The following is a 25,767-nucleotide window of genomic DNA, read 5'->3' on the forward strand; positions in this document are numbered from 1 at the left end:
ACTTGTGTCCACATCCCAGGGCTCAGCAAGTGTGCGTACCTTCCAAGAATGTCAATGATACACTGTGATAAAAATAACCTCTCACATTTATACAGAGTGCTTTACAATTTATAACTATCTTTCACGTTCACATTTGACTCTGAGGGGGAAGCCTACTTTTCATCTGTATACATTTTATACAACACAATGAAGCAGAAACTGTTTACAGTGGCCTACAACTTACTGAATATATATGTGTTTACATATAAATGTATAGCATTATGTGTGACTGTGCGTGCACATGAGGGCGGTTCAATTAAAACACTTTTTTTTTTTTTTTAAGGGAAGGTTGTTCTCACTAAAAAAAGGATTTGATCTCAGCATTAGTCGCCCTCTCCACACTCCTTTTTAGCGTTCACTTCAATGCAAAAGGTATGCAAAGAAAGGCCTGGAGCTAAAGCTGGAATCAATCAGGGGAAAGAGAAACTGCTCTGGAAATGAGAAGACTTTGCATCACCTGGTTAATCTGGGAGGGAGAGAATATGATGAAAAATCCCTGCCCACTACAAGGACCTTTAAGTCTGCAGAAGGATTTCAAGTTGTTTGCTGGTAGCCGACCAAGGCAATCCCTTGCCTGTGTCCTATCAAGCATCCGGAGAAGAAGGAGCCTTGCGTCCACGCAGCTTTGGGGGAGGGGTGGAGAGAGACCAGTTCCATATCCGGTCCAGTTGGGACAGCCAGGAGAAACAGAGTGATGTTCTAGAACTCAGGGCAGGCAGTGAATGGGGGGGGGGGTAACATGGGCTTCCCTGGGAATCTAGGGGGCAGGGTCAGACCAGGTGCAGGATTTGCAATGGGGAATTCTGGTCAATACTTTACAGCTCAGGGAAGGGAGGGGAGGGGAGGGGAGGGGAGGGGAGGGGAGGGGAGGGATAAACTCACCAGCTGGTACATGGGCTGCATATTTATATTTCAAAAAAACTGGGACAGTAATTACATATGCAGTTTTGCAAGCTGATTTTTTTGAACTTACCATAGCATGAACACTGACCCATGGCATCAGATATTCTATGAAATACAGGGTTGGTAATGCCAGCATAGAATTCGCTGTGTGCATGCACAAGAATTTTCCTTAACTGTGCTCCTATTGTTGGGGCATGTAAGTGATTTCCAAGTTTTGGCCCTTATAAATAATGCAGTGACGACCTCCATGCATACAGCTCCTTTGGTGCAGCTCTGATTATTTTGTTAGAAGAAAAAAATTAGCAAATTGTCCTCTAAAGACGCTGTGCCAGTTAACCCATCTGCAGAAACACCTCTAAGAGACTGCCTCATTGCTCCGTGCCAACGCTGATTTTTTACCAATTAAAAATAGATATATTTCGGTCATCTTATAGGTTAACAATGCACTTAATTTGATTATCTGTGACATTGGACATTTTAAATTTGTTCTTCACCATTCATATTTCGTTTGACAACTACCTGTCAATACTTTTTGGCCTTTTTTTTCTATCAGCATAATGACATTTTTATTGACTTGTTACGGTTCTTTTATGTAAGAATATCATCCCTTTCTTATCGATTTTGTCATATTTTCCCACACCCAGCTTACCCATTTGCTTTCCGAAATTTGTTAATATAGACGTTTTTCTTCTCCTTTTCTTTTTACATAGTAACATTTGTGAACTGTGACTCAATGGCATATTTGTTTGCTTTCAATGAACTGAAAGGTCCTCGTAATAAAAGAACAATATTTAGTTTCCTCTGGTTCTTGCTTTTTTCTGCTTTTAACTTCTTAATCAATCCAGAATTTATTTAGCAAATCATAATACATATACAATGCATTCTATTTTTCCAAATTATTAACCAATTACAAATAGACTGTTAAGCGATTCTCCATTCATATAAATGCTAACAGCTAGTTTCACTACGTACTGGATTATTTTCTGGGCTTCAGTGATTATAGCTATGACACATGTTGATATTTCACAGTGAAGTGACCCTCACAGCACTTTTTTAAAGCGCTCTATTACCTTCTCCTCTATATTATTTTCAGATCAATTTTGAAATCACTTTGTCAAATTCCAAAAAGAATCCGGGTTTTGACTGCAACTGAATTAAACCCACAAATTAATTCGGGGAGAACTGATACCCCCACAATATTAAATGTGCTAATCCAACTACATGCGGTATCTCTCCATTTATTCAGGTCTTGCTTTATCATCCTCAGTAAAGTTTTACAGATGTGTGTGTTTTCATACATAGTTTCTACACATTTCTAGGTTTACTCCTAAGTATTTATAATTGCATTTGAGAACAGGGTACATTTTATTATATTTTTATATGGTTATTACTGGCATATCGCTATTGATTTTTGTTTATTTGCTTTGTGTCTGACCATACTACCAAATCTCTTGGTAATCCTAATAACTTCTTTTTTTGTTGTTTAGTTTATTCTCTAGGCTTTGAAGCTGTAAGAATATTTGCTCCTAGGGAAAAAGAAAAAAAAGCGTCTTTCCATTCCTAGCTTATTAAGAATTCTGATCAGTAATAAAGGCCGATTTTTTTTTCAAATTACTTACCAGCCTCTCTGGAGATCAGATGGTTTTTATCCTTTGACCTACTGATATGAGGCATTATACCAATAGCTGCTCCAGTATTCAACATTTTTCATCAGTGCCTTTCTGGAACAAACCCAACTTGGTCACAGTGCCTTATGCTTTCATACTGATGCTGGATTCTGGGGGTCATTTTATTTTTTTAAAGATTTTTATTTATTTATTTGACAGAGAGAGACACAGCAAGAGAGGAAACACAAGCAGGGGGAGTGAGAGAGGGAGAAGCAGGCTTCCCGCGGAGCAGGGAGCCTGATGCGGGGCTCCATCCCAGGACCCTGGGATCATGACCTGAGCCAAAGGCAGACGCTTAACAACTGAGCCACACAGGCGCCCCTCTGGGGGTCATTTTAGAAAGAGCTTGAGCTTTGTAGCTATGTAGTTCAATGCTCGGTTCCCAGCTAGGCCACCTGGTCAGGTATATGGCTTTGGGTAAGTCACTTACCTTCCAGACAGTCAGTGGAGGAAATTGTACCCACCGCCACCGCCCCCCCATTAAGTTGCTGCAAGAATTCCAAGTAACGTCTTCAAAACAAGCTCAATGCTATGGGCCTTGCATACTACAGAAACTCAAAACTAGGTAAGTGTGGTTCTCATTACTATAATCATCCAACTTCTTTGTGTTGTTGACTCAAGATTTTCACAGGTAGAGGAATGACTACCTCCAATTTTAAAGTATTTGGGAGCTATATTTTTAATCCGGCAAGTTTGATAAACAAACTTTTATTATCATTAATACTACCTCTCCATGGCTCACTTTTTCTTCTAATGTCGATTTTCAAGGTTAGAAAGAATCAAGGAGTATTTACTAGGGTATGTTTGTTGACTTACTGTACTTTACCCTCCAGGCCCTAGTTCTCTAAGGATCATGGGGGAGCAGAAAAATCTAAAAGTAACAGGATGTTTAATAGGGTTTTTCTTGTTACTTGGGAATTTTACCCAAGGCTACAAAACCAAGAAGATTAAGGAGTAAGTACTACCACGTCCTCCAGAGAACAGCTGAGGCACTTCCAGATGTCCTTTTTGAGACCATCAGAGGCGCCCAACTGGACCCTCCCTCTCCACTCTGACACCACACTCAGCCCACACAACAAGGAGGCCACACAGACTGGGAGAGAAGAGACTCCTGGAGGTTGTGAATAGGGGTAAGGGAAGAAGGCTTTAGCTTCTCTCCTCATCTTCCCTAAACCAAGTGAGGGGCTCCAAGGTAGCCACCTGTAGACATCAGGTGTGCAGAGGGAGGGAGGGGAGAGGGTCTGCAAGAAGAGTAGATGGACATCTCATGCCCCAGCAGATGCCTGCTCGCATGCAGACACCTTTGGCTCATGCAGCAACTCCCGAACCAAGTATGGCGAGAGCAGGCTTTCTCTCTCTTCATCCCCTCATCTCTCCTCCATGGTCCTATGTTCCAGGGGAAGAAGGAGGCACAGAAGCAAAAGAGGAAGCAGAGGAGGAAAGGAAAAGTAGAAGAATGAGGACCCCTTCTCCAAATCATTGTGCACAAGGGGTTGTCGTAATCCATCTTCTGTGGGTGCCTCCAGTCTGAGCTCACCGGCACGACTCAGGCAACAATGTCCCTTTGAGCCTGGTGTGGCATGCATGGAAGACTTTCTCTCCCTAGTTTGCCATGGTGTTGGAAATTTCTCCATTGGTCTTCAGATTTTGCTTTGATTCTGGGTGGGATGGTGATCTGACCACTACTGGTTGATCCTGCTGTGCTTCCCTAAGACTCGTGGGTAATCACACCAGGGTTATGGCAGAGCAGAGATGGGAGTTAGATGTCTGGGCTCATGCCATCATCCTGCTAAGAAGCTCCATTTGCTTCTAATTCAGAAACCTGAGAGTTAGGCCAGGTAATACTACCCCTATTGAAGCTGATGCTTATAGAAACTTAAGAAGAAAAAAAAAAAGCAAAAAGGTCAGTTACAATGGCTTGGTTCTATTTTCGAGACCCTCGGTTCCTCCTTCTCTCTTTCTATCCTTCCACTCCACCCTAGAACTGCAGGCTAGACTGAAAACACAGAGCCTGCCTGAGGATGCTCATTGAAGAGAGTGAAGACTAACTCACCTCCATGCCTGTTTGCAAGTTCTCATGTTCACAAGCCTTGGCCTCCCAGAAAAGAGATGGGTCTGGATAACATGCTTCTCTCTCTTACTTGGGACTAAGACCAAATTGGAAAAAGCTCAACTCCTATCTCCACCCCTGAGCCCATTAGCAGGTACCATTACACCCACCTCTGCACCCTGCAAGCACGCATCAAGGACTCCAGCGCACCTGCAAAGCCTTTATTTTCACATCTTCCCTGCAGCTCTGAGCTGCTGTTACTCACCCACCGCTGTCTAAGAAAGGAAAGACAAGAGCACTAGAGAAGTCCTTTATGACAGGGTCCATCATGCCAGAATGAAAGCAATCGGTTCAGATCCTGCCACCCTCCTTCCTAGGCCTGAGGACTATTTTTTTTTCCCAAATAATGTTCATTAAGGGGCTTCTGTGTTTTGGGTTCTCTACTAGGCTTCTAACTTATACCACTGAGGCTTCACAACAAAACAGTGTGCTGTAATCTCCTGTAAATGAAGAAAAGCAGCAGAACCACAGGAAGATGCACGGTCATCCAGAGAGCAAGTACCAGCTGGAAATAAAAAGCAGATTCTTCTTGGCTCTAAAGCCCCAATTCTTCTCACTCCATTCTAATGACTACTCTCACTTCATTGAGCCCAGCAATTTGAATTCCTCCCCTTTATTTCCTTAGAGAAGAGAGACAGACACATATCACTTCAAGTAGGAATCTATAAATATGTAAATAAAATATAATGTGCAATCAAACCTCAGGTGGAGGGAAAGAAGATGAGAGCTCTCCAAATCAGCAGTGTATGTCACATTTCAGGCTGTGCAAAGTCACCTTCCATTTGGAAAACCTGAACAATGTGAGCCCACAACGAAGTGGGTGCCCAGGCAAAGGGGCCTTTGATTTACAGGGAGTAAGAAATCATGGTTGGGGGAGGGGTGTTATGCTCACTAGTTTGCCAGATTGTTGATTTGTGGCTCCACAACTGTGAAGTGACAGTTATTGCCGAGTGTCTGGCTCAAGCAGGGCTTCTAAGGATGAAGGGAAGAGATTTCCAGAGCGTAAGAGAGATAACTTTGGGTCGCTGAGGACCTGTTCCTGAGATAAGGAGGAATATGTCTCCTGAGAGTAAAACCAGATCCATATATAAGTGGGTGTTGAAGGGAGCCAGATTCGGGTGACAATGAGGGAAAATTTCTTCTGTCTGATGCTGCATGAGAGTTTTAAGGCATCAACAAGCAGGTGCTCGGGCCATTAAAAGTAGTACCTGGAGAGAAGATGAATTGGACCAAGGGTGTGTCTGCATCTCTCCTCATCTCACTGGCCTTCCCCAATTGCTGGCCTTTGCCCCCATTCTCAATGCCACTGACCTTGGTTCTCCTTGTGAAATCCAGATATTGATGCTAACAGCCTCTGCTCTTTTGAACCTAAAGGACACTCCGCTCCTATATAGGACCCCATCCAGAGTTTTGTGATAACCAGCTAGTATTAAGTACAGAGTAACGGTAACCCCCCAGCATCCACAAAGTTAAATGGTCTGCTATGGGAGATACTGAGCTTTCCATCAGAGACAGCACTCAAGGTGAGGCTGGATCGGCAAGAGACAGCCCTCCTAGGACCCAAGTCCTATCCCTGGATGTCTGCTGTTGGAGATGTGCCACAGAAAGAAACCCACTGTTCTAGACAAGAAAACCTTTGAGAGTCCAGACTAGGATCATCAGGTTCTGAAGTGGGATTTCCCATGAGATGATGAAGAACAAAAGAATATAGCCCACCCCTTCATCTGCCAGTCAGTCCAGAGAAATGGACATGTAAGACTTCCTGTTTTAACAATTCACAATAGCAAACGACAGATGTTGGCAGGGATGCGGAGAAAGGGGAAGCCTCCTACACTGTTGGTGGGAATGCAAGCTGGTGCAACCACTCTGGAAAACAGTATGGAGGTTCTTCAAAAAGTTGAAAATAGAGATACCCTACAATCCAGCAATTGCACTATTGGGTATTTACCACAAAGACACAAATGTAGGGATCCAAAGGGGTACGTGCACCCTGATGTTTATAGCAGCAATGTCCACAATAGCCAAACTGTGGAAAGAGCCAAGATGTCCATCGACAGATGAACGGGTAAAGAAGATGTGGTATATATATATATATATATATATATATATATATATATATATATATACACAATGGAATATTATGCAGCCATCAAAAGGAATGAAATCTTGCCATTTGCAACGACGTGGATAGAACTGGAGAGTGTTATGCTGAGCGAAATAAGTCAATCAGAGAAAGACATGTATCATATGACCTCACTGATATGAGGAATTCTTAATCTCAGGAAACAAACTGAGGGTTGCTGGAATGGTGGGGGGTGGGAGGGATGGGGAGGCTGGGTGATAGACACTGGGGAGTGTATGTGCTATGGTGAGCACTGTGAATTGTGCAAGACTGTTGAATCACAGATCGGTACTTCTGAAACAAATAATACATTATATGTTGAAAAAAAAAGAAGAAGATAGCAGGAGGGGGCGCCTGGGTGGCTCAGTTGGTTGAGCGACTGCCTTCGGCTCAGGTCATGATCCTGGAGTCCCGGGATCGAGTCCCGCATTGGGCTCCCTGCTCGGCAGGGAGTCTGCTTCTCCCTCTGACCCTCCCCCCTCTCATGTGCTCTCTCTCTCTCTCATAAAAAAAAAAAAAAAGAAGAAGATAGCAGGAGGGGAAGAATGAAGAGGGGGAAATCGGAAGGGGAGATGAACCATGAGAGATGATAAACTCTGAAAAAGAAACTGAGGGTTCTAGAGGGGAGGAGGGTGGGGGGATGGGTTAGCCTGGTGATGGGTATTAAAGAGGGCACGTTCTGCATGGAGCACTGGGTGCTATACACAAACAATGAATCATGGAACACTACATCAAAAACTAATGATGTAATGTATGGTGATTAACATAACAATAAAAAATTTAAAGAAAAAAACTAATGATGTAATGTACGGTGAGTAATATAATAATAAATAAATAAATAAATAAATAAATAAATAAATAAATAAAATAAAATCCTGTGCAATCCCATAGGATGCAATGAGAAGAAAAAAAATTCATAATCACAACATCCTGAACAGTATCAGCAACCAATAATGGGTTAGCCTGGTGATGGGTATTAAAGAGGGCATGTACTGCATGGAGCACTGGGTATTATATGCAATGAATCATGGAACACGACATCAAAAACTAATGATGTAATATATGGTGATTAACATAAAATATACATCTAATTAAAAAAATAATCTGTTTTATTACAGGCATCTGAAGAGTATTTTGAGGTTTTCAAAGCACTTTGATGTACATGATCACATATGCACCACATGCCTGTATCTCAGGAAGGATAGCAAATGATTAAACTGAGCAAAAGAACAAAATGAACAAAATGATGAATGAAAAAACAAACAAACAAATGAATGGGGCATCTCCAGGGAATAGCATGAAGAAAGAAAATCAGACTGCTCTCACTGGTACTAAGAAGTCCCTTTGATTCTACAATGCAGGTGCCATCAGGTGGTTCTCAGGGAAGATGAAAAGGTAGCCTGCTGGTCTCTCCTAGGCTCCATGTTTCCAATGCCATCACTTGCTGGGCATTTTTACCCCAAAAATAACATCTTCAAACCTGAACGCGCCCCCTTGCCCCAAACCCAGCTATTGTTTCCCATCCCAGAAAGCAGTTCCACCACTCATCGCTCAGCCATCCAAACCAAAAGCCTAGGAGTATCGTCTTTGGCCCTCTTCTCTCACCCCCACATGCCCTGTCTGATAGTCTGTCCAGGTTCTGGCTAAAAGTCTCGTTCTGAGCTCCACAGACTATTGGGCTAGGATGCTGCTGTGTCGCCAAGCTCTTGACCATCTCCACTCTTAAAGGTGAAACCCCACTCCTGATGCACCATGGACATAACTGGCCAGTGGCCTGTCGGACCTAGAAGAACCAGAATACATCCCCACCTGCCCTTGCTGAATTGGCCCCCTGGTATCTTCCTGAGCTATACCTGGGCACTTGTAGCCTGAGCTCCTGCTTTAAGCCTCTGCCACCAGGGCCTAGCACAGAGTCTGGCCCAGGGAAGGGGCTCCGGAGATGTTTGACGGGAAGGCCTATGTCTGCAGTAGACTAGACCATGAGGCTGGTCTGCATAATTGCCAGGCTCCCTACTACACAAGCCCATGCTCCAGAGGACGCACAGAGAGTAGACTCCATCAAACCATGTGATGGGGAGCTCCCTGGGCCAAAAGACTTAGTGCTAAACACTGAAGTGATCTGTCGTCTTGGTCTGATGATTCTGAGCCTTAGTCTTCCTCCCATCTACCTCTCAGAGCTGCCTTAAGGATCAACATAACGGGCACACCCCAAAAGTGGCATGCTGGTGTGGCACGGTGTACCAGTGGTTCTTCAATGTGGGTGTGCCTCAGCATCACTCAGAGGGCTCCTCCAAGGGCAGATTTCTGAGCTCCACCCCCAGAATTTCTGAATCATTCGGTCAGGGCATGGGGCCTAAGAATTTGCATTTCTAATGCGTGCCCCAGTGATGCTGATGCTGTTGGTCCAGAGACTACGTTTTGAGAACCAGCGCTCCAGACCGCTTTAAGAGCACTGCTTTTCCACCGCGACCTGGATTTTCTCCAGGAAACATGCTATTTCAATATTCGACTTTATGTTTATGTTTTACCCTTTTTGCTGTTTTGCTGGAATCTTAACTGAGTCTGTAAGTTCCTCTGGGCAGAAATTACACCTTCCACACTCCACATTCTCTCATTTTCTGTTTTGCAAAATAATGAGTATATTTCCAGTGTGATTAATAATAGAAAAAGGAAAGGGGGGGGGGGACTCAGAGAGTACCAACTCCAATAAACAGCATCCACAAATGGATACCAGCCCTGAAATCCACTTAAAAATTAATTATGAGGCAAAGAACATTCTACCATCAGTGGCAATGTGGGAAAGAAGATTATGTTCTTGATGACGCATTTTCTAAAATGTGGGTTATTTAAGATTTTAGCTGTAACTTACTTAAACACCAACATTTTTTGAAATATAAAACCACAAACAGCATTTCAACTCATAATTTTTATAGTGACAGTCAGACAATTGTGTTTTCAACATGTAAAATCCATTACACAGTCGTGGCAACAGTTTGCAATAGATTGTAAATGTTTATTGAGATGATCGTCTTGCGATTGAATTTCAAAATGTATTATATGATCATCAGCAAATAAGTCCATGGGGGCTGCTAAAGTACTTTGAGTATCATTTATAAAGATCAAAAACCCTGGAAACTCTTAGATTTACCCCATGGAAAGAGAAAAGTCTCATTGGCAGGATCAAATCAATTACTTTCATGGATGAATACTGAATTGCAAAGCTGAGATAAGGTATTACCTTGTTTAATAACATAATCTTATGTCCTTCTAAAATAGTAGGTTTCATAATCGGGTTTCAATAAGGAATTTCACAAAAGGCCCACTTTTGAAAATAATCAAGAAAATGGCATTTCCACTTATCAGTGGTTCGATGACATTCAAAAGAATATTCCCAAGCAATGGACATCCTCACTAACCTTGGGTTCCATACTGTCGAGATGCACTACTGAGGTACTTAAGGATGATTACCATCAATTCTGCTATAGCTCTTATTTTGACAACGCAAATTGTTCCAACATGATTGACATATTAGGCAACAATTTGAGCATAACACGAATGTCACATTTGCTATATGTGATTCTGTATGGAAAACACTACTGAAGCAGAAAACTGCACCCAGCTCAATGGAGACACACAGGAATACACAGAATGTACCCACCTCAAACATCCACTTGCTATGTCCATCGGCTGGGCGTGCTAAGAGCCACATCCGTCCACAGCAGATGTCACGACTTTCCACCATGTTCAGAAAGCACTCTTCACCACCACTGTTGCCCACAGGTTGCAACCTTTCTGACCCACATTTCCAAAGCAAACTTCGGGTCCCTTCAAGGAAACACCTCATATACACTGCACTATGTATGCATACCCTACACCATTAACATGCGGGACCCTGTGCCATCACTTTTACTTACTTCCCTCTCTTTTTAAATGTGTCACTGATGAAGTAGGAGTGTTGTGCCCCAATCCTACTTTTTCCCATCACCCTGATGGTTTTTACTGTATAACTTTCCATACCGCAGTGATTTTTAGGGACACAGAGGTCACATTATAGTAGAACTAACTGTATTTTGCTCTCCTTTCTTGTTCCATGGGGTCACTGTGCTGATGAGTCCTTTTCTCCCCATCCAGAAACCATCAGTGACTCTTTTCCCAGTGGAAGCCAATGGCTCATGCTGCCACCTCCCTTGCCCACCAGTGGAAGCTCTATATTCCATGCTAATGGCGCATACCTCTCTGTTTGCATTGTGGTGTGACCGATGATCAATGGCATTAGGGTCAGAAAAACCTGAATGCAAATTCTGACTGTGCCAGTGGTCAATTCTACCCCTTTGTACAAAAAGTCTTAAAATATTGGGTCTCTATCTCTTCACGTATATATAAGAAAAAGTACTTACATCAAACGATTAGAGAAGAAAAATGAGAAAATATAAATAATGTGATTTAAAGGAAAACAAAACAAAACACTGAGTTCTTTTAACTTCTTGAGTTCCATTCAGAGCTGGAACATATCAGGGATACAGTCAGAGATGCAATCCTAGCCAATGCTCCTCCAGAAGCCTGGAGTCCCCAGGAATATTTATACAGCTGATCAAAAGAATCCTCTTAGACACAGTCCCAGACACCAAACTCTGAAGCAGCATCCAAAAACCTCAGAGAAAGCGCTGGAGTCACAAGCCCCCAGAGTGCACTAAGCCAGGAGCTTGCAAAGATACAGAATCCAGACAACCCTTGGAGGGACAGTTCTAGTCCAGACTCTCAGGTTGGAACCAGGAGGCTCCGAGGGATACTGAGCCAGAAAGCTCCTAGAGACAAAAGCGGTTCCAGAATCCACTGAAAGACACTTTCAGAGCCAGGAGGTACTCAAGATATGGTTGGCACCAGGAACTCTTCAGAGACAGAACAAGGAACCCTCAGGGAAACTATGAAAACTAAGGGCTCATTAGGGTCATAGGCCCAGCCATGGATCCTCACACAAAGTTAAAATCACAAACACCTTAGATATGTAACAAGAATCAGAAGCACTCAGGGATATAGTTCAAACAAGGCCTTTAACAAGGCACACAGGGCCAGGAGCCCTCAGGGATGTAAGACCAAGAGACCTCAGGGACACCTTTAGTACTAGGAAGCCTCAGACATATGGAGACACCAGAAGTCCTTGCAGAGACAGAACCAATGTCCCACTGGAAACACTGTCAGGACCAGGAATGTCTCCCTGACATAGCTGGAGTCAGGTGGCTTTACGAATCACAGTCAAAGCTAGGCCATCTCCAGAGTTACCACCAGACCCCGAAAGTCCTCTAAGGCAAGACCAAAATCCTGACTACTGCTCTCTACAACAGGAGGCACACTCCCATCAGAGAAGTTCCGGGATGATTGTCACTGATGCCAAGAAGAGGATCAACTGCCCAACCTCTCAAAACGGAGCTATAAATGAAGTTCTTACCTGCACATTTGGTTCTGGTGGTGAGGGGAGGCCCTGGTGGTCCCGTGCCTCCCTCCCCTGGTCGTGTGAGCAGCACCCGGATCTCATACTCCACGTCAGGGTCCAGATGCCACAGCTTATAGTTGGGAGAGTCAACTATGTGGGTCTCGGCCCAGGTGCCCGTGGTGGTGCGATATTCCACCTCCTTCAGGATGATGGGGCCATCGCCGATGATAGAATTGGCATTTGGCTTGATCCACAGGTATGTGGCCCCTACGGCCAGCAGCTCTGGGGGGGCGATGGGTGTGGGAGGCTCTGGAAGACAAGCAATCGGCAAAGGATGTCAGACCCAAGTGGTTTAGAGAGAAGAATCGAAGCACATAAGGACAAGGGCAGAATTCCAGAGAGAGCCATATACAGTCACTCAGATCCCTTTCTTAACTCCATTCACATCCTACTCAAATTGCCATGACTTTGTATGTAAATACCTGAGTCACCATTCCTTCTCCCACACTACCACATCTCCTTCTTTTAAAAGAAATGAAGAAAGAAGGCAATAGTGGGTAAATGGTTTTTCTAGAACACATTAAAGATGCCTAGGTTAATATTCTGTTTTCTATCCTCAAATGAGAACATGCCTTCACTGAAGTGGAGTTTGGTTCAAAGCCCAGGGGAGTCTGAGATTTACAAACATTCCTTTCATAGCAACACACAGATTGTTAGTGGAAGTTCTCCCCAAATAGTGCTAGGAGCCTAAGAAGCCAGAGGATGGTGGCACAACTCAACTCAACTCCAGTGGGTTCCCTCCATCAGGGCGAGTGTCACTGGCACGGTGGCCCTTGTGGGAAACAAGGGTCCAGGGAGAAGTTATGCAGAGTTATCCTGCATCTGCTATGAGTTGTCCCTCTCCCATTGAGTTCTACTTCTCCAGCTAAATAAATGAGAATTCCAACAAGCCCTCAGAGTGGGTCTTACTGGCAATTCTTAGCCCACTGGCAAAGCTGCAGAAATTAGCATTAACTTTGTATTCCTTATTTACCAAGAAATCTCACATGCATTACTTCATGCAAATCTTCCACCTCCATTTTGATGGATAAAAACAAAGAACCCCAGCAATGGGGTCACCCAACGGAGATCATGAAGCTTACAGGTAAGGCAGGATGGAACCCACATCTCTATGCCTTCCCTTACCAGCTATTCCCTTGGAAAGCTGTTTGCCTCTAGATGTCCATTTTCTAAAAATCAAAGTGTATATATTTGCCATTCTTGTCTGTAGCAGAATATACCAGTGGAACAATACAGAAAATAAGAACAAAAAGGAAATAAGTCCCCTTCCCTACGACCCAATAGAATAGCCGTTTTTATTTCTCCATGTTCCAATTTGTATTCATATATTTAAGGCTTTTTCAGACCCAATGTTTTTCTTCCCTCACTTATTACATTCTAAAGACTTTGTTTACAACGTCGATTTTGTCGTCACTGTCTTAAATAGCTACAGAACCATCTATCAGGTAATCCCACTAACTAATCGCAAATTGCTGGGCACATGAGTTCCAAGTTTTGCTACGGTAAATAATGCTGCAATGAACAGCTCTGTGCAAATGACTCCAGTTTCACTTGTCTTATGTTTTTTTGGAACCAACTGCCAGGAATGGGGTCTGTCAATGGATACGAACAAGTTAGTGACTCTTGGGGTAGAATTAGGAAGGGGAGGGTGAGAGGAGGCATCTGGGGGTGGAGTACAACATAGATATGTTCAAGAACTTTTGGAGGGCCTCTGGGCTATTCAGGTGGGTAAGGGAGGTAGAGGTTTCAGTCTGAAACTCAGGTGAGAGCTTCAGGATAGATCAGACTCCTTCCATGTTTGCTTTTTAACTAATTACCTAGCCACAAAGATTCTCCAGAGACAGAATAATTGCTATGAAACAGAGGTGGACAATATTTTCTCAGTGTGACTTGAAGCAAATCTTAAGGGAAAACTTCAGGTTGCCTCTATTATAGCCTGCCATTTGGTCAGAGAAGGAAATTAAGCAGATTAGTCAGGCTAGATGCTTTTCTTTACAAAGCCATGAAGGTTATTACTCAAGGCCTTGTTATCTCAAAGGTGTTTGCAAATTGATTTTTGGATAATTTGTTCCAGGTAGAGAAGTTAAGTTGGCAGGCAGATAATTTCTGGGCTCATCCTTTGTGCATTTTAAATATATAGACCCTCGTATCACCATTGTCAACTCTCCAGAGTTCCCATCAGTTTCCAGGGAGGCCCCCAGGGTGGTATTTGGTAGCTCTGTGACAACTCTGCCCAACTCCTTAATGTAATTATTCACAGGCTGGCCCTGTACAGAATTAAGCACAGCAGACTTCAATACTTTGGGGCTTGAGCAAGTGGCCACATTAAGCTCTCTCCCATCGACACTACACCACGATTTTTGCTCTATTTCAGGCATTAGCAATAAATTGCTGACCACCAGAAAGAAAATAAAGTATCAATCTTTCCAAATGTTCGGTCTCCTTTCACGAATTTCCGATGGTAGCTACAATATAGTAACAAACATTCCCTCGAGTAAATAAATGTCTCCATCTCAAATGACTTAGTAGTTTACATGTCCCTGTGCAGACTAGCCAACGAGGTTCTCTCTCCCTCTGTCCCCTCAAGAATATATCATGAAGTACATCAAAGCGCTTCAGCTACTTAGTTCTAAGCAGCCATCAGATTCTTATTTTGTTTTCTCTTTTGTTAGTAACCACTGATTTATAATTGGCATTCGTTTAGAAGTCACACGTCCGACTGATTCAAAGAGAGAAAAGTAGGGATGAGACACATTATTATATTTATATATTTATACTATTATATACATTTATTATATATGTTTATACATTATTATATTTATATATTATATATAATATATATATATATTTTGGTAAGCACCTCCCTTTTTAATTTTTTTTCTTTATTTTATTTTATTTATTTTTTTAATTTTTTTATTGTTATGTTAATCACCATACATTACATCATTAGTTCTTGATGTAGTGTTCCATGATTCATTGTTTGTGCATAACACCCAGTGCTCCACGCAGAACGTGCCCTCCTTAATACCCATCACCAGGCTAACCCATCCCCCCACCCCCCTCCTCTCTAGAACCCTCAGTTTGTTTTTCAGAGTCCATCGTCTCTCATGGTTTGTCTCCCCCTCCGACATGGTTGTCTCCCCCTTCATTCTTCCCCTCCTGCTATCTTCTTCTTTTTCTTTTTTCCTAACATATCTTGCATTATTTGTTTCAGAAGTACAGATCTGTGATTCAACAGTCTTGCACAATTCACAGCGCTCACCATAGCACATACCCTACCCAATGTCTATCACCCAGCCACCACATCCCTCCCACCCCCCACCACTCAGCAACACTCAGTTTGTTTCCTGAGATTAAGAATTCCTCATATCAGTGAGGTCATATGATACATGTCTTTCTCTGATTGACTTATTTCACTCAGCATAACACCCTCCAGTTCCATCCACATCGTTGCAAATGGCAAGATCTCATTCCTTTTGATGGCTACATAATATTCCATTGTGTATATATACCACCTCTTCTTTATCCATTCATCTGTCGATGGACATCTTGGCTCTTTCCACAGTTTGGCTATTGTGGACATTGCTGCTATAAACATTGGGGTGCACGTACCCTTCGGATCCCTACATTTGTATCTTTGTGGTAAATACCCAGTAGTGCAATTCCTGGATTGTATGGTAGCTCTATTTTCAACTGTTTGAGGAACCTCCATACTGTTTTCCAGAGTGGTTGCACCAGCTTGCATTCCCACCAACAGTGTAGGAGGGTTCCCCTTTCTCTGCATCCCCGCCAACATCTGTCGTTTCCTGACTTGTTAATTTTAGCCATTCTGACTGGTGTGAGGTGGTAGCTCATTGAGGTTTTGATTTGGAATTCCCTGATGCCAAGCGATGTTGAGCACTTTTTCATGTGTCTGTTGGCCATGTGGATGTCTTCTTTGGAAAAATGTCTGTTCATGTCTTCTGCCCATTTCTTGATTGGATTATTTGTTCTTTGGGTGTTGAGTTTGAGAAGTTCTTTATACATTTTGGATACTAGCCCTTTATCTGATATGTCCTTTGCAAATATTTTCTCCCATTCTGTCGGTTGTCTTTTCGTTTTGTGGACTGTTTATTTTGCTGTGCAAAAGCTTTTTATCTTGATGAAATCCCAATAGTTCATTTTTGCCCTGGCTTCCCTTGCTTTTGGCAATGTTTCTAGGAAGAAGTTGCTGTGGCTGAGGTGGAAGAGGTTGCTGCCTGTGTTCTCCTTTAGGATTTGGATGGACTCCTGTCTCACGTTTAGGTTTTCAACCATTTGGAGTCTATTTTTGTTTGTGGTGTAAGGAAATGGTCCAGTTTCATTCTTCTGCATGTGGCTGTCCAATTTTCCCAACACCATTTGTTGAAGAGACTGTCTTTTTTCCATTGGACATTCTTTCCTGCTTTGTCAAATATGAGTTGACCACAGAGTTGAGGGTCCATTTCTGGGCTCTCGATTCTGTTCCATTGATCTATGGGTCTGTTTTTGTGCCAGTACCATACTGTCTTGATGATGACAGCTTTGTAATAGAGCTGGAAGTCTGGAATTGTGATGCCGCCAGCTTTGCTTTTCTTTTTCAATATTCCTCTGGCTATTCGGGGTCTCTTCTGGTTCCATACAAATTTTAGGATTATTTGTTCCATTTCTTTGAAAAAGGTGGACGGTATTTTGATGGGGATTGCATTGAATGTGTAGATTGCTCTAGGTAGCATTGACATCTTCACAATGTTTGTTCTTCCAATCCATGAGCATGGAACGTTTTTCCATTTCTTTGTGTCTTCTTCAACTTCTTTCATGAGTATTTTATAGTTTTCTGAGTACAGATCCTTTGCCTCTTTGGTTAAATTTATTCCTAGGTATCTTATGGTTTTGGGTGCAATTGTAAATGGGATCGACTCCTTGATTTGTTTCTCTTCTGTCTTGTTGGTGGATAGGAATGCCACTGATTTCTGTGCGTTGATTTTATATCCTGCCACTTTACTGAATTCCTGTATGAGTTCTAGCAGTTTTGGGGTAGAGTCTTTTGGGTTTTCCACATACAGTATCATATCATCTGCAAAGAGTGAGAGTTTGACTTCCTCTTTGCCTATTTGGATGCCTTTGATTTCTTTTTGTTGTCTGATTGCTGTGGCTAGGACTTCTAATACTATGTTGAATAGCAGTGGTGAGAGTGGACATCCCTGCTGCGTTCCTGTCCTTAGGGGAAAAGCTCTCAGCTTTTCCCCATTGAGAATGATATTCGCTGTAGGTTTTTCATAGATGGCTTTTATGATATTGAGGTATGTACCCTCTATCCCTATACTCTGAAGAGTTTTGATCAAGAAAGGATGCTGTACTTGGTCAAATGCTTTTTCTGCATCTATTGAGAGGATCATATGATTCTTGTTCTTTCTTTTGTTAATGTATTGTATCACGTTGATTGATTTGCGGATGTTGAACCAGCCTTGCAGCCCAGGGATAAATCCCACTTGGTCGTGGCGAATAATCCTTTTAATGTACTGTTGGATCCTATTGGCTAGTATTTTGGTGAATTTTTGCATCCATGTTCATCAAGGATATTGGTCTGTAGTTCTCCTTTTTGATGGGGTCTTTGTCTGGTTTTGGGATCAAGGTAATGGTGGCCTCATAAATTGAGTTTGGAAGTTTTCCTTCCATTTCTATTTTTTGGAACAGTTTCAGAAGGATAGGTATTAATTCTTCTTTAAATGTCTGATAGAATTCCCCTGGGAAGCCATCTGTCCCTGGGCTTTTGTTTGTTGGGAGATTTTTGATGACTGCTTCAATTTCCTTAGAGCACCTCCCTTTTTTAAATGAAAAGAAAGACCATGTTTGTCAGTTCTCCTCTTTGACATGAACTGTTCAACCAGACAGTGCACGAAATCAAGGAGGCCATCTAATCCAACAACCAGAGTGTTCAGGAAGGAAACCAAGGCTGGGGAGGGCTCATGGCCTGTTAAGTAGGAGAAGGTGGGGGTGCGGCATCAGAACTCAGGGCCCAAGCAGCATTTTTGCTTCTTCCTTCTTCTTCTTGTACATCAGATGTTTAAGTAATTAGCCAGAAAGGTCACTCAGGGGTGTCTTTCCTAGTAGTTTTTAACTTTTGAGGATGCACAGGCCCTTGCAAAGATCTGATGAGAAATTCCAGCCTCTCTTCCCAGGAAAAATGCACATAAGTCTATTACTGAGAGTTACGCCCACCATTTCAGGCATTCACGAACCCTTCTGAAGCCTTGCATGAACCCCTGAAGAGGCTATGTTGAGAATAAAGGAAAAGCACAGAGTTCCTGCTGACAGACCACATGCCCATAATAGTCTACAATTCTTTGGGACCCTGAAACCACCCTTTGTTGCAGTCTATAGCAGGGGCTAGAAGTTGGGAGTACAATCATGTAAGGAACTGGAACTTGATGTTAGGTTCACAGATCTAGTGCTTGCAGGCTCCCAGGGTCCCAAATATCTGGGTGAAAATAAACAAGCAAAGATTTCCATAGGACAATGCAAAGTAAATGTGTAGGTCCTCATGGCCATAAACCACCGAACACATTCATAAATTTCACATTTGGACTAAAATATTTAATGGTTAAAGATATGACCCTACTGGCAAAAATGAACTATTGGGACTTCATCAAGATAAAAAGCTTTTGCACAGCAAAGGAAACAGTCAACAAAACCAAAAGACAACCAACAGAATGGGAGAAGATATTTGCAAATGACCTATCAGATAAAGGGCTAGTATCCAAAATCTATAAAGAACTTCTTAAACTCAACACCCAAAGAACAAATGATCCAATCAAGAAATGGACAGAAGACATGAACATTTTTCCAAAGAAGACATCCAAATGGATTATATTATGTTAATCACCATACACATGAACAGACACATGAAAAAGTGCTCAACATCGCTTGGCATCAGGGAAATCCAAATCAAAACCTCATTGAGATACCACTCACACCAGTCAGAATGGCTAAAATTAACAAGTCAGGGAACGACAGATGTTGGAGGGGATGCGGAGAAAGGGGAACCCTCCTACACTGTTGGTGGGAATGCAAGCTGGTGCAACCACTCTGGAAAACAGTATGGAGGTTCCTCAAAAAGTTGAAAATAAAGGTACCCTACGACTCAGCAATTGCACTACTGGGTATTTACCCTAAAGATACAAATGTAGGGATCTGAAGGGGTACGTGCACCCCGATGTTTATAGCAGCAATGTCCACAATAGCCAAATTGTGGAAAGAGCCAAGATGTCCATCGGCAGACAAATGGATAAAGAAGATGTGGTGTGTGTGTGTATATATATATACATATATATACACACACACACACATATATATATACACATACATATACACACACACATATACACAGTGGAATATTATGCAGCCATCAAAAGGAATGAAATCTTGCCATTTGCAATGACGTGGATGGAACGGGAGGGTATTATGCTGAACAAAATCAGTCGATCAGAGAAAGACATGTATCATATGACCTCACTAATATGAGGAATTCTTAATCTCGAAACAAACTGAGGGTTGCTGGAATGGTGGGGGGGTAGGGATGGGGTGGGTGGGTGATAGACACGGGGGAGCGTATGTGCTATGGTGAGTGATGTGAATTGTGTAAAACTGTTGAATCACAGACCTGTACCTCTGAAACAAATAATATATTATATGTTAAAAAAAAAAAGAAGTATATAGCAGGAGGGGAAGAATGAAGGGGGGTAAATCGGAGGGGGAGACAAACCATGAGAGATGATGGACTCTGAGAAAAAAACTGAGGGTTCTAGAGGGGAGGGGGGTGGGGGCATGGGTTAGTCTGGTGATGGTATTAAGGAGGGCACGCACTGCATGGAGCACTGGGTGTTATATGGAAACAATGAATCATGGAACACTACATCAGAAACTAATGATGTAATGTATGGTGATTAACATAATATAATAAAAAAATAAATAAAGTGATTTTGATTAAAAAAAAAAAGATATGACCCTACCCATGAAATGCTATATTCTAAGTAGAAATCTTCTACAAAGGCTATCTTTGTAGTTTGGTTGGCTGTAACAAAATACTACAGACTGGGGGGCTTAAACAACAGACATTTATTTCTTACAGTTTTGGAGGCTAAGAAGTCCAAGATCAAGGTGCCAGCCAATTCAGTTCTTGGTGAGAACCCTGTTCTTGCTTTGCAGGCTGTTTCCTTCTTGTTATGTACTCCCATGATAGAGAAAGAAAGATCTCTGCTCTCATCCTCCTCTTATAAGGGCACTAATCCCATAATGGGAGCTCCACTTACATGACCTCATCTAAACCTAATCATCTCCCAAAGACTACTCTCCCACCTCCTAATACCATCACATCCAGGGTTAGGACCTCAACATATGAATTTGGAAAGGGAGGGGCACACAATCATTCAGTTCATAGCAGAGGCTATGTTTTCAAATTCATCCTTCTCTTCACGAGGGGCTTTGTCTGTCACGATCTTGAGATGAACAACCTGATAGAACTCCCTGTGAAAAGAAACCCCAACTAGTACATACTGTTTCTCACGTCCCAGGCACAATGCTGAGCATGTGGACTTCAGTGGCCGAGAAACATGGACTCTCTGGACGCAGGGAATGAGAGTGTAAGGCAATTAAAGCAGCAGTGACAATGAAGTGGAATGAAAGTCATGATGGGAGTGGCAGAGGCAGTTAGGAGGCCCATGAAGGGACCTAATCTGGTGTAGAGGTCAGGGAAGCTCTTGCAGAGAGAGCTTGTGATCTGTGGGCCTGCGATTCATGTTAAGTTTATGAACAAAGAGAGAATGCCTTTGGGGGTCCTGTAGTTCTGAAATGCTGGGGAAGGTACTACACAGGGCCAGACTGGTAAACAATTAAAACTAGGTGCTCAGAACATGCATTAGTTCACTCATTCTGCAAACACTGAGCACCTGCTATCTGTCACACGCTGTTCTGAGCACTGAGGATTCAGCAGTAAACAAAACAGACACAATCCTCTGCCAGCAGCTTACATTTAGCTTTCACTCAAGCACGGAGAGACAGAAGAGTAAGAAGAAAAGAAGGTAATTCAGAAGCTGATGAGAAGGAGGAAACTGGAGGATGAGCCAGGCGCAGGTGTATGTTTATGGACAGACCAAATGACGTGCATCCATACAATAGAATACCGTACAGCAAGGAAAAAGGAACAAATAATTGACACACATGACATGGGTGAATTCCAAAATTATGTTACGCAAAAGAAGAAGAGAAAAATGCATGACGATTCCATTTATATGAAAAGTTCAAGAAGAAGCAAAATTGACCTACGGAAAGTCAAAATTACAGTTACCTACAGGAGCATGTACTTAATGGGATAAGGTACAAAAGAACTTTCTGGAGTGTTGAAATGTACTACATATTGGTCTGGGTGATTAAATAATAAAAAGCAGAACGGCGTTACCTCTGGTGGGGTGACTGCCTGGAAGGGGACTTGAAAAAACTTTCTGGGATCATAAAAATTTTCTGTATCTTAACTAGGGTTGTGTAAGATTCATGAAGCTGTACGCTTCAAAGAAAGGTATTTTGCTATACCTAAATGCTATGTTTAAGGACAATAAAGAAACAAAAAATATATAGCTGGTCTATGACCCAGCAAGTGGGAAGAATGCCACTAAATTTTACCTGGAGCTGTACCCCAGACAATATGGAGGGAATGACCCATTAATCCCATATGATTTATCTCCAAATAATTATATCAGCATCACCAGATGCTTGAATTCCTATGATTTTTCCTAAGACGAGGTTGTTCCTCCGACACACCAGGACTCATCCATGAACCTTTCCACATATGAAACCACCACCCCCCTCCTTCTACTTGACCCTGCACCATAACTGTGCAACACCAGGAATAAGTGTTTCACATTTGATGGCACTCTCCGCCGACACAGTCTGGAACCAAATCCAGAGGGAGAAAGTCTGGCCTTCAGGGAGCTGAACTGAGAGATGGCACTGGCCCCGCTCAACTGGGCATCAAAGCACTTCAAGGAGAAGCCTCTGTGAGCCTTCCACATATGAGTCCTAGGCGGCAGCTGCCCTGGACCTGCCTAGGCACTCCTTCAACATGTAGGTGGTGAAGTGACCCCTTAATATAATTCTGCCTCATCCTCAGGCAGCAATCTCCAGACCAATTCTGTCTTTCTTTTTCCTGCTGTGAGCGCTTGTAACAGTTTGACTCCCCAGAAATTCCGACAGAGAGCAAAAGTGCTTCAAATAGCTAGAGAGCGAGCTTTGTGCGTATGTATTGTCTGCTCTAGACAGAAATCAAACCTTTTGAGAAAAACTAAATGTTGCCAAGACATGAAGTGAGCCTCGACATGTTAATTTACGTGGATGGAACCTGGCCTCAGACACTTTCCACCACCCTCTGCCAGCTATCTGATCACCTTTCTAACTGCATCACTATTTACAGACCCATGAGAGTCTGCGGGAGGCCCCCCTGCCACCCTACCCACCAACAGACACACAGACACTCATGCTATTTAATCATTCCTACTGCCATAGGTTAGCACATGCCATTTTTCTCAATTAGAACACCTTTCCTTTTACTTTTAACCAAACCAGGCCCATCTTTCTTTTCAATTCTGCATCATGTCTACTCAGCTGCATGATCATAGGGCCAGGCACACAGTGGATGCTCAAAGCATCGTACTCGTCAGATATTCTACTGACCGGCATGCAAGACTGTTCCATAAAGTAATGACTTAAGGATCAAAAAGGAAAAGGGAAAACTAGCTTGGACTCAGGGTCCAAAACTCTCTCTGCCCTACCTTTACCACTAACCAGCTCTGTGACCTTGGACAAACCACTCAACCTCTGAGGCTCTCCATTTTTTCATTTTCAGAATGAAAGATTGTTTTAACAATTCTAATTAGAAAAGTATCTAAAGTCTCTACCAAGGACTACAGGGATGCTATGTGCATATGTTCACGGCCTCTACCTTGACTGTGAATTGTCAACAGGAGACCCCACCTTCTCCCTCCCTGGCATGGACCCATGAGGTCCTTGAGCAGAAGATCCAAGTAGACACAGCACTATTCTACCAGTACAGGCCTACCGGAATTAGTCTTTGTACCCCAGCCTAATGTAGAGTCAATGTTCAATAAACATTGGATGTCTTATTCAAAAGAAAATTTTTGGCACATTTTCCCAAAATAAGAGGTTGGGGCCGCAATGAAGAGATGAAAGAGAGCAAGAAGGAGAATGTTACAGAGAGCAGGGAGTGGGTATTCACGCTAAGAGCTTCAAGTGCTTGGGGAGAAGACATCAAATATGTGGAACAGAACAATAATGAAAGACCTAGCCTAAGAAAATTTCTTTGAAATAAATGAAGATCTGAGTTTGCAAAGGATGAAGAACATGGTGGGCTTCAGGCAAAATCAATGATGAGACTCAAAATTAAGCATGAACTGGTAATATTTTGAAATACAAGACAAGGAAAGTTCCCACAAGCATCTAGAGTTTTAAAAACATCTCTGTCAAAACAAAAAAGACTAAGCAATCAGTTCTCAGACTTCAGCATTTCAATTTGAAACACCGTGATGTAATGGGGAAGTTGATGAAAATAGTAATAATAATCACAACTGACGGCAGCGGCAGCTAATAAGTACTGCAAAATTGTATGCACCTGTCACTGTTCTTAGTAACTTAGAATATTAACTTGTATAATCATCACAGCAACACCAGGGGTAGATACTATTATGATTCACGTTTTCTTAAAAGAAGAAAGAGGGGCACCTGGGTGGCTCAGTCAGTTAAGCGTCTGCCTTCAGATCAGTTCATGGTCTTCAGGGTCCTGGAATCGAGCCCCACATCAGGTTCCCTGCCTAGCGGGGAGTCTACTTCTCCCTCTGTCCCTCCCCCTGCTTGTGTGCATGCACTCTCTGTCTCTGTCTCTCTCTAATAAATAATATCTTTAAAAAGAAGAAGAAAGAGATGCAGATCAAGTAATTTGCCCAATGTTGAACAACTAGTAATTCGAGAAACCAGGATTGGGGTCCCAGGCAGCCTTATGGCAGGTGGGGCCTCCCAACCCTAATAATTTAACACACACATGAAGTTTTAAGAGGATGTTTCTTAGCCCAAGAATTTTACAGCCAGCTAAGTTGTGGTACTTTTGCACAGCCAACACAAAGCCACTCTCAGACTCTGAAAAATGCAGGAAATATAATGTCTACTTGCCCTTCCTTAGAGAAAAAATTACTTGAAGACAGACCCCCACCCACCTTGGGAAGAATCAAAATCATGACTCTAGGATGGGGGGAATTGAGATACTGAAAGGATTGTCTTATGGACACACAAAATTTCTCTGGAATAGTCTCTTGCTCTTCCCCTTCTCCAGGTGCCTCCCTTTTTCTTGTTCTTCAAGAGTCAGTTTTCCTCTGGGATGCCCTTCTGGATCTCACTTCAAGGCTGTGATCTCTGTGCTCTGTGGGTGTCTTAGCCCAGAGTCCCGAGAAACAAAGCTTGAGACAAGCATTCTGTGCACGTGACTTGACTGGAAGAGTTTTGAGAAGGAGAAATAGTAGGGGAAAGGTCAGGAAGCCAAACATGGATGTGGTTTGGGCTGCAGACTCAATCAGCCTGATCCCAAGGGAGCTCTGGAACACAAACTGCATTGTCCCCCATTGAGGCAAGGGTGTCAGCCATTTGTATCCCTGTGTCATTAAGTGGCTACAGGCTACTCTAGGGGTATAGGCATTGCCCCTTGGCCAAGGAGCATCCATGTGGCTGAGGACAGTTAGCCCAGGAAGACTGTAGTAGTTTCCTAAGACTTCTACAAGTAGGTACTACAAACCGGGTGGCTTAAAGCAACAGAACTCTATTGTCTCACAATTCTAGAAGTGAGAAGTCTGAGATCGAGGTGCCAACAGGGACATGCTTCGTCCAGAGCTTGTTCTAGCTTCTGGTGGTTGTGGTCATTCATCTTCTCTGGATTTAGACCTATCATTCCGATTTCTGCCTCTGTCTTCACGTGGCTTCTCCCCTGTGTGTCTGTGTCTCTATGTCCAAATTTCCCTCTTCTGAGAAGGACTTCTATCACATTGGATGAGCAGCCCCCTTCTCCAGTAGGACCTCACTTTAACTGAATATATTCCATCTGCAAAGATCCTCCTTATTTCCAAACATGGTCATGTTCTGAGGCTCTAGGAAGAACGTGAATTTGCAGGGGAACAATCAGCATTCAATCCAGTACAGGGGGCAACTAGGAACTTTTAGCAGCCACACTCCTGGCACCTAGGGGATGGGCACACTAGCCAGGGGGAGGAGACGTGGATTGCGCATGCCAACAGCATCCTCTGGAGTGGAGAGGCACCTCAGTGCTCCCTGGGTGCAAATTCATCACAGAATTTGTACATGGAGACGACTTGCTGTTTTCTCAAGA

General features: G+C 42.8%; 1 protein-coding gene across 11 annotated transcripts in view; it reads right to left on the reverse strand.

Annotated features, from left to right (window-relative positions):
- Positions 1-25,767, reverse strand: part of PTPRT (protein tyrosine phosphatase receptor type T) — a 1,164,533-nt gene that overhangs the window by 636,588 nt on the left and 502,178 nt on the right. For all 11 annotated transcript variants that reach the window (XM_027622224.1, XM_027622220.1, XM_027622223.1 and 8 more), the window contains one exon: positions 12,288-12,581. In XM_027622224.1, coding sequence (XP_027478025.1) covers positions 12,288-12,581 — 294 coding nt within the window. The remainder of the gene's footprint in view (positions 1-12,287; positions 12,582-25,767) is intronic.

The sequence above is a fragment of the Zalophus californianus genome, chromosome 8 (assembly GCF_009762305.2).
Source record: "Zalophus californianus isolate mZalCal1 chromosome 8, mZalCal1.pri.v2, whole genome shotgun sequence".
NCBI classification, from domain to species: Eukaryota; Metazoa; Chordata; class Mammalia; order Carnivora; family Otariidae; genus Zalophus; species Zalophus californianus.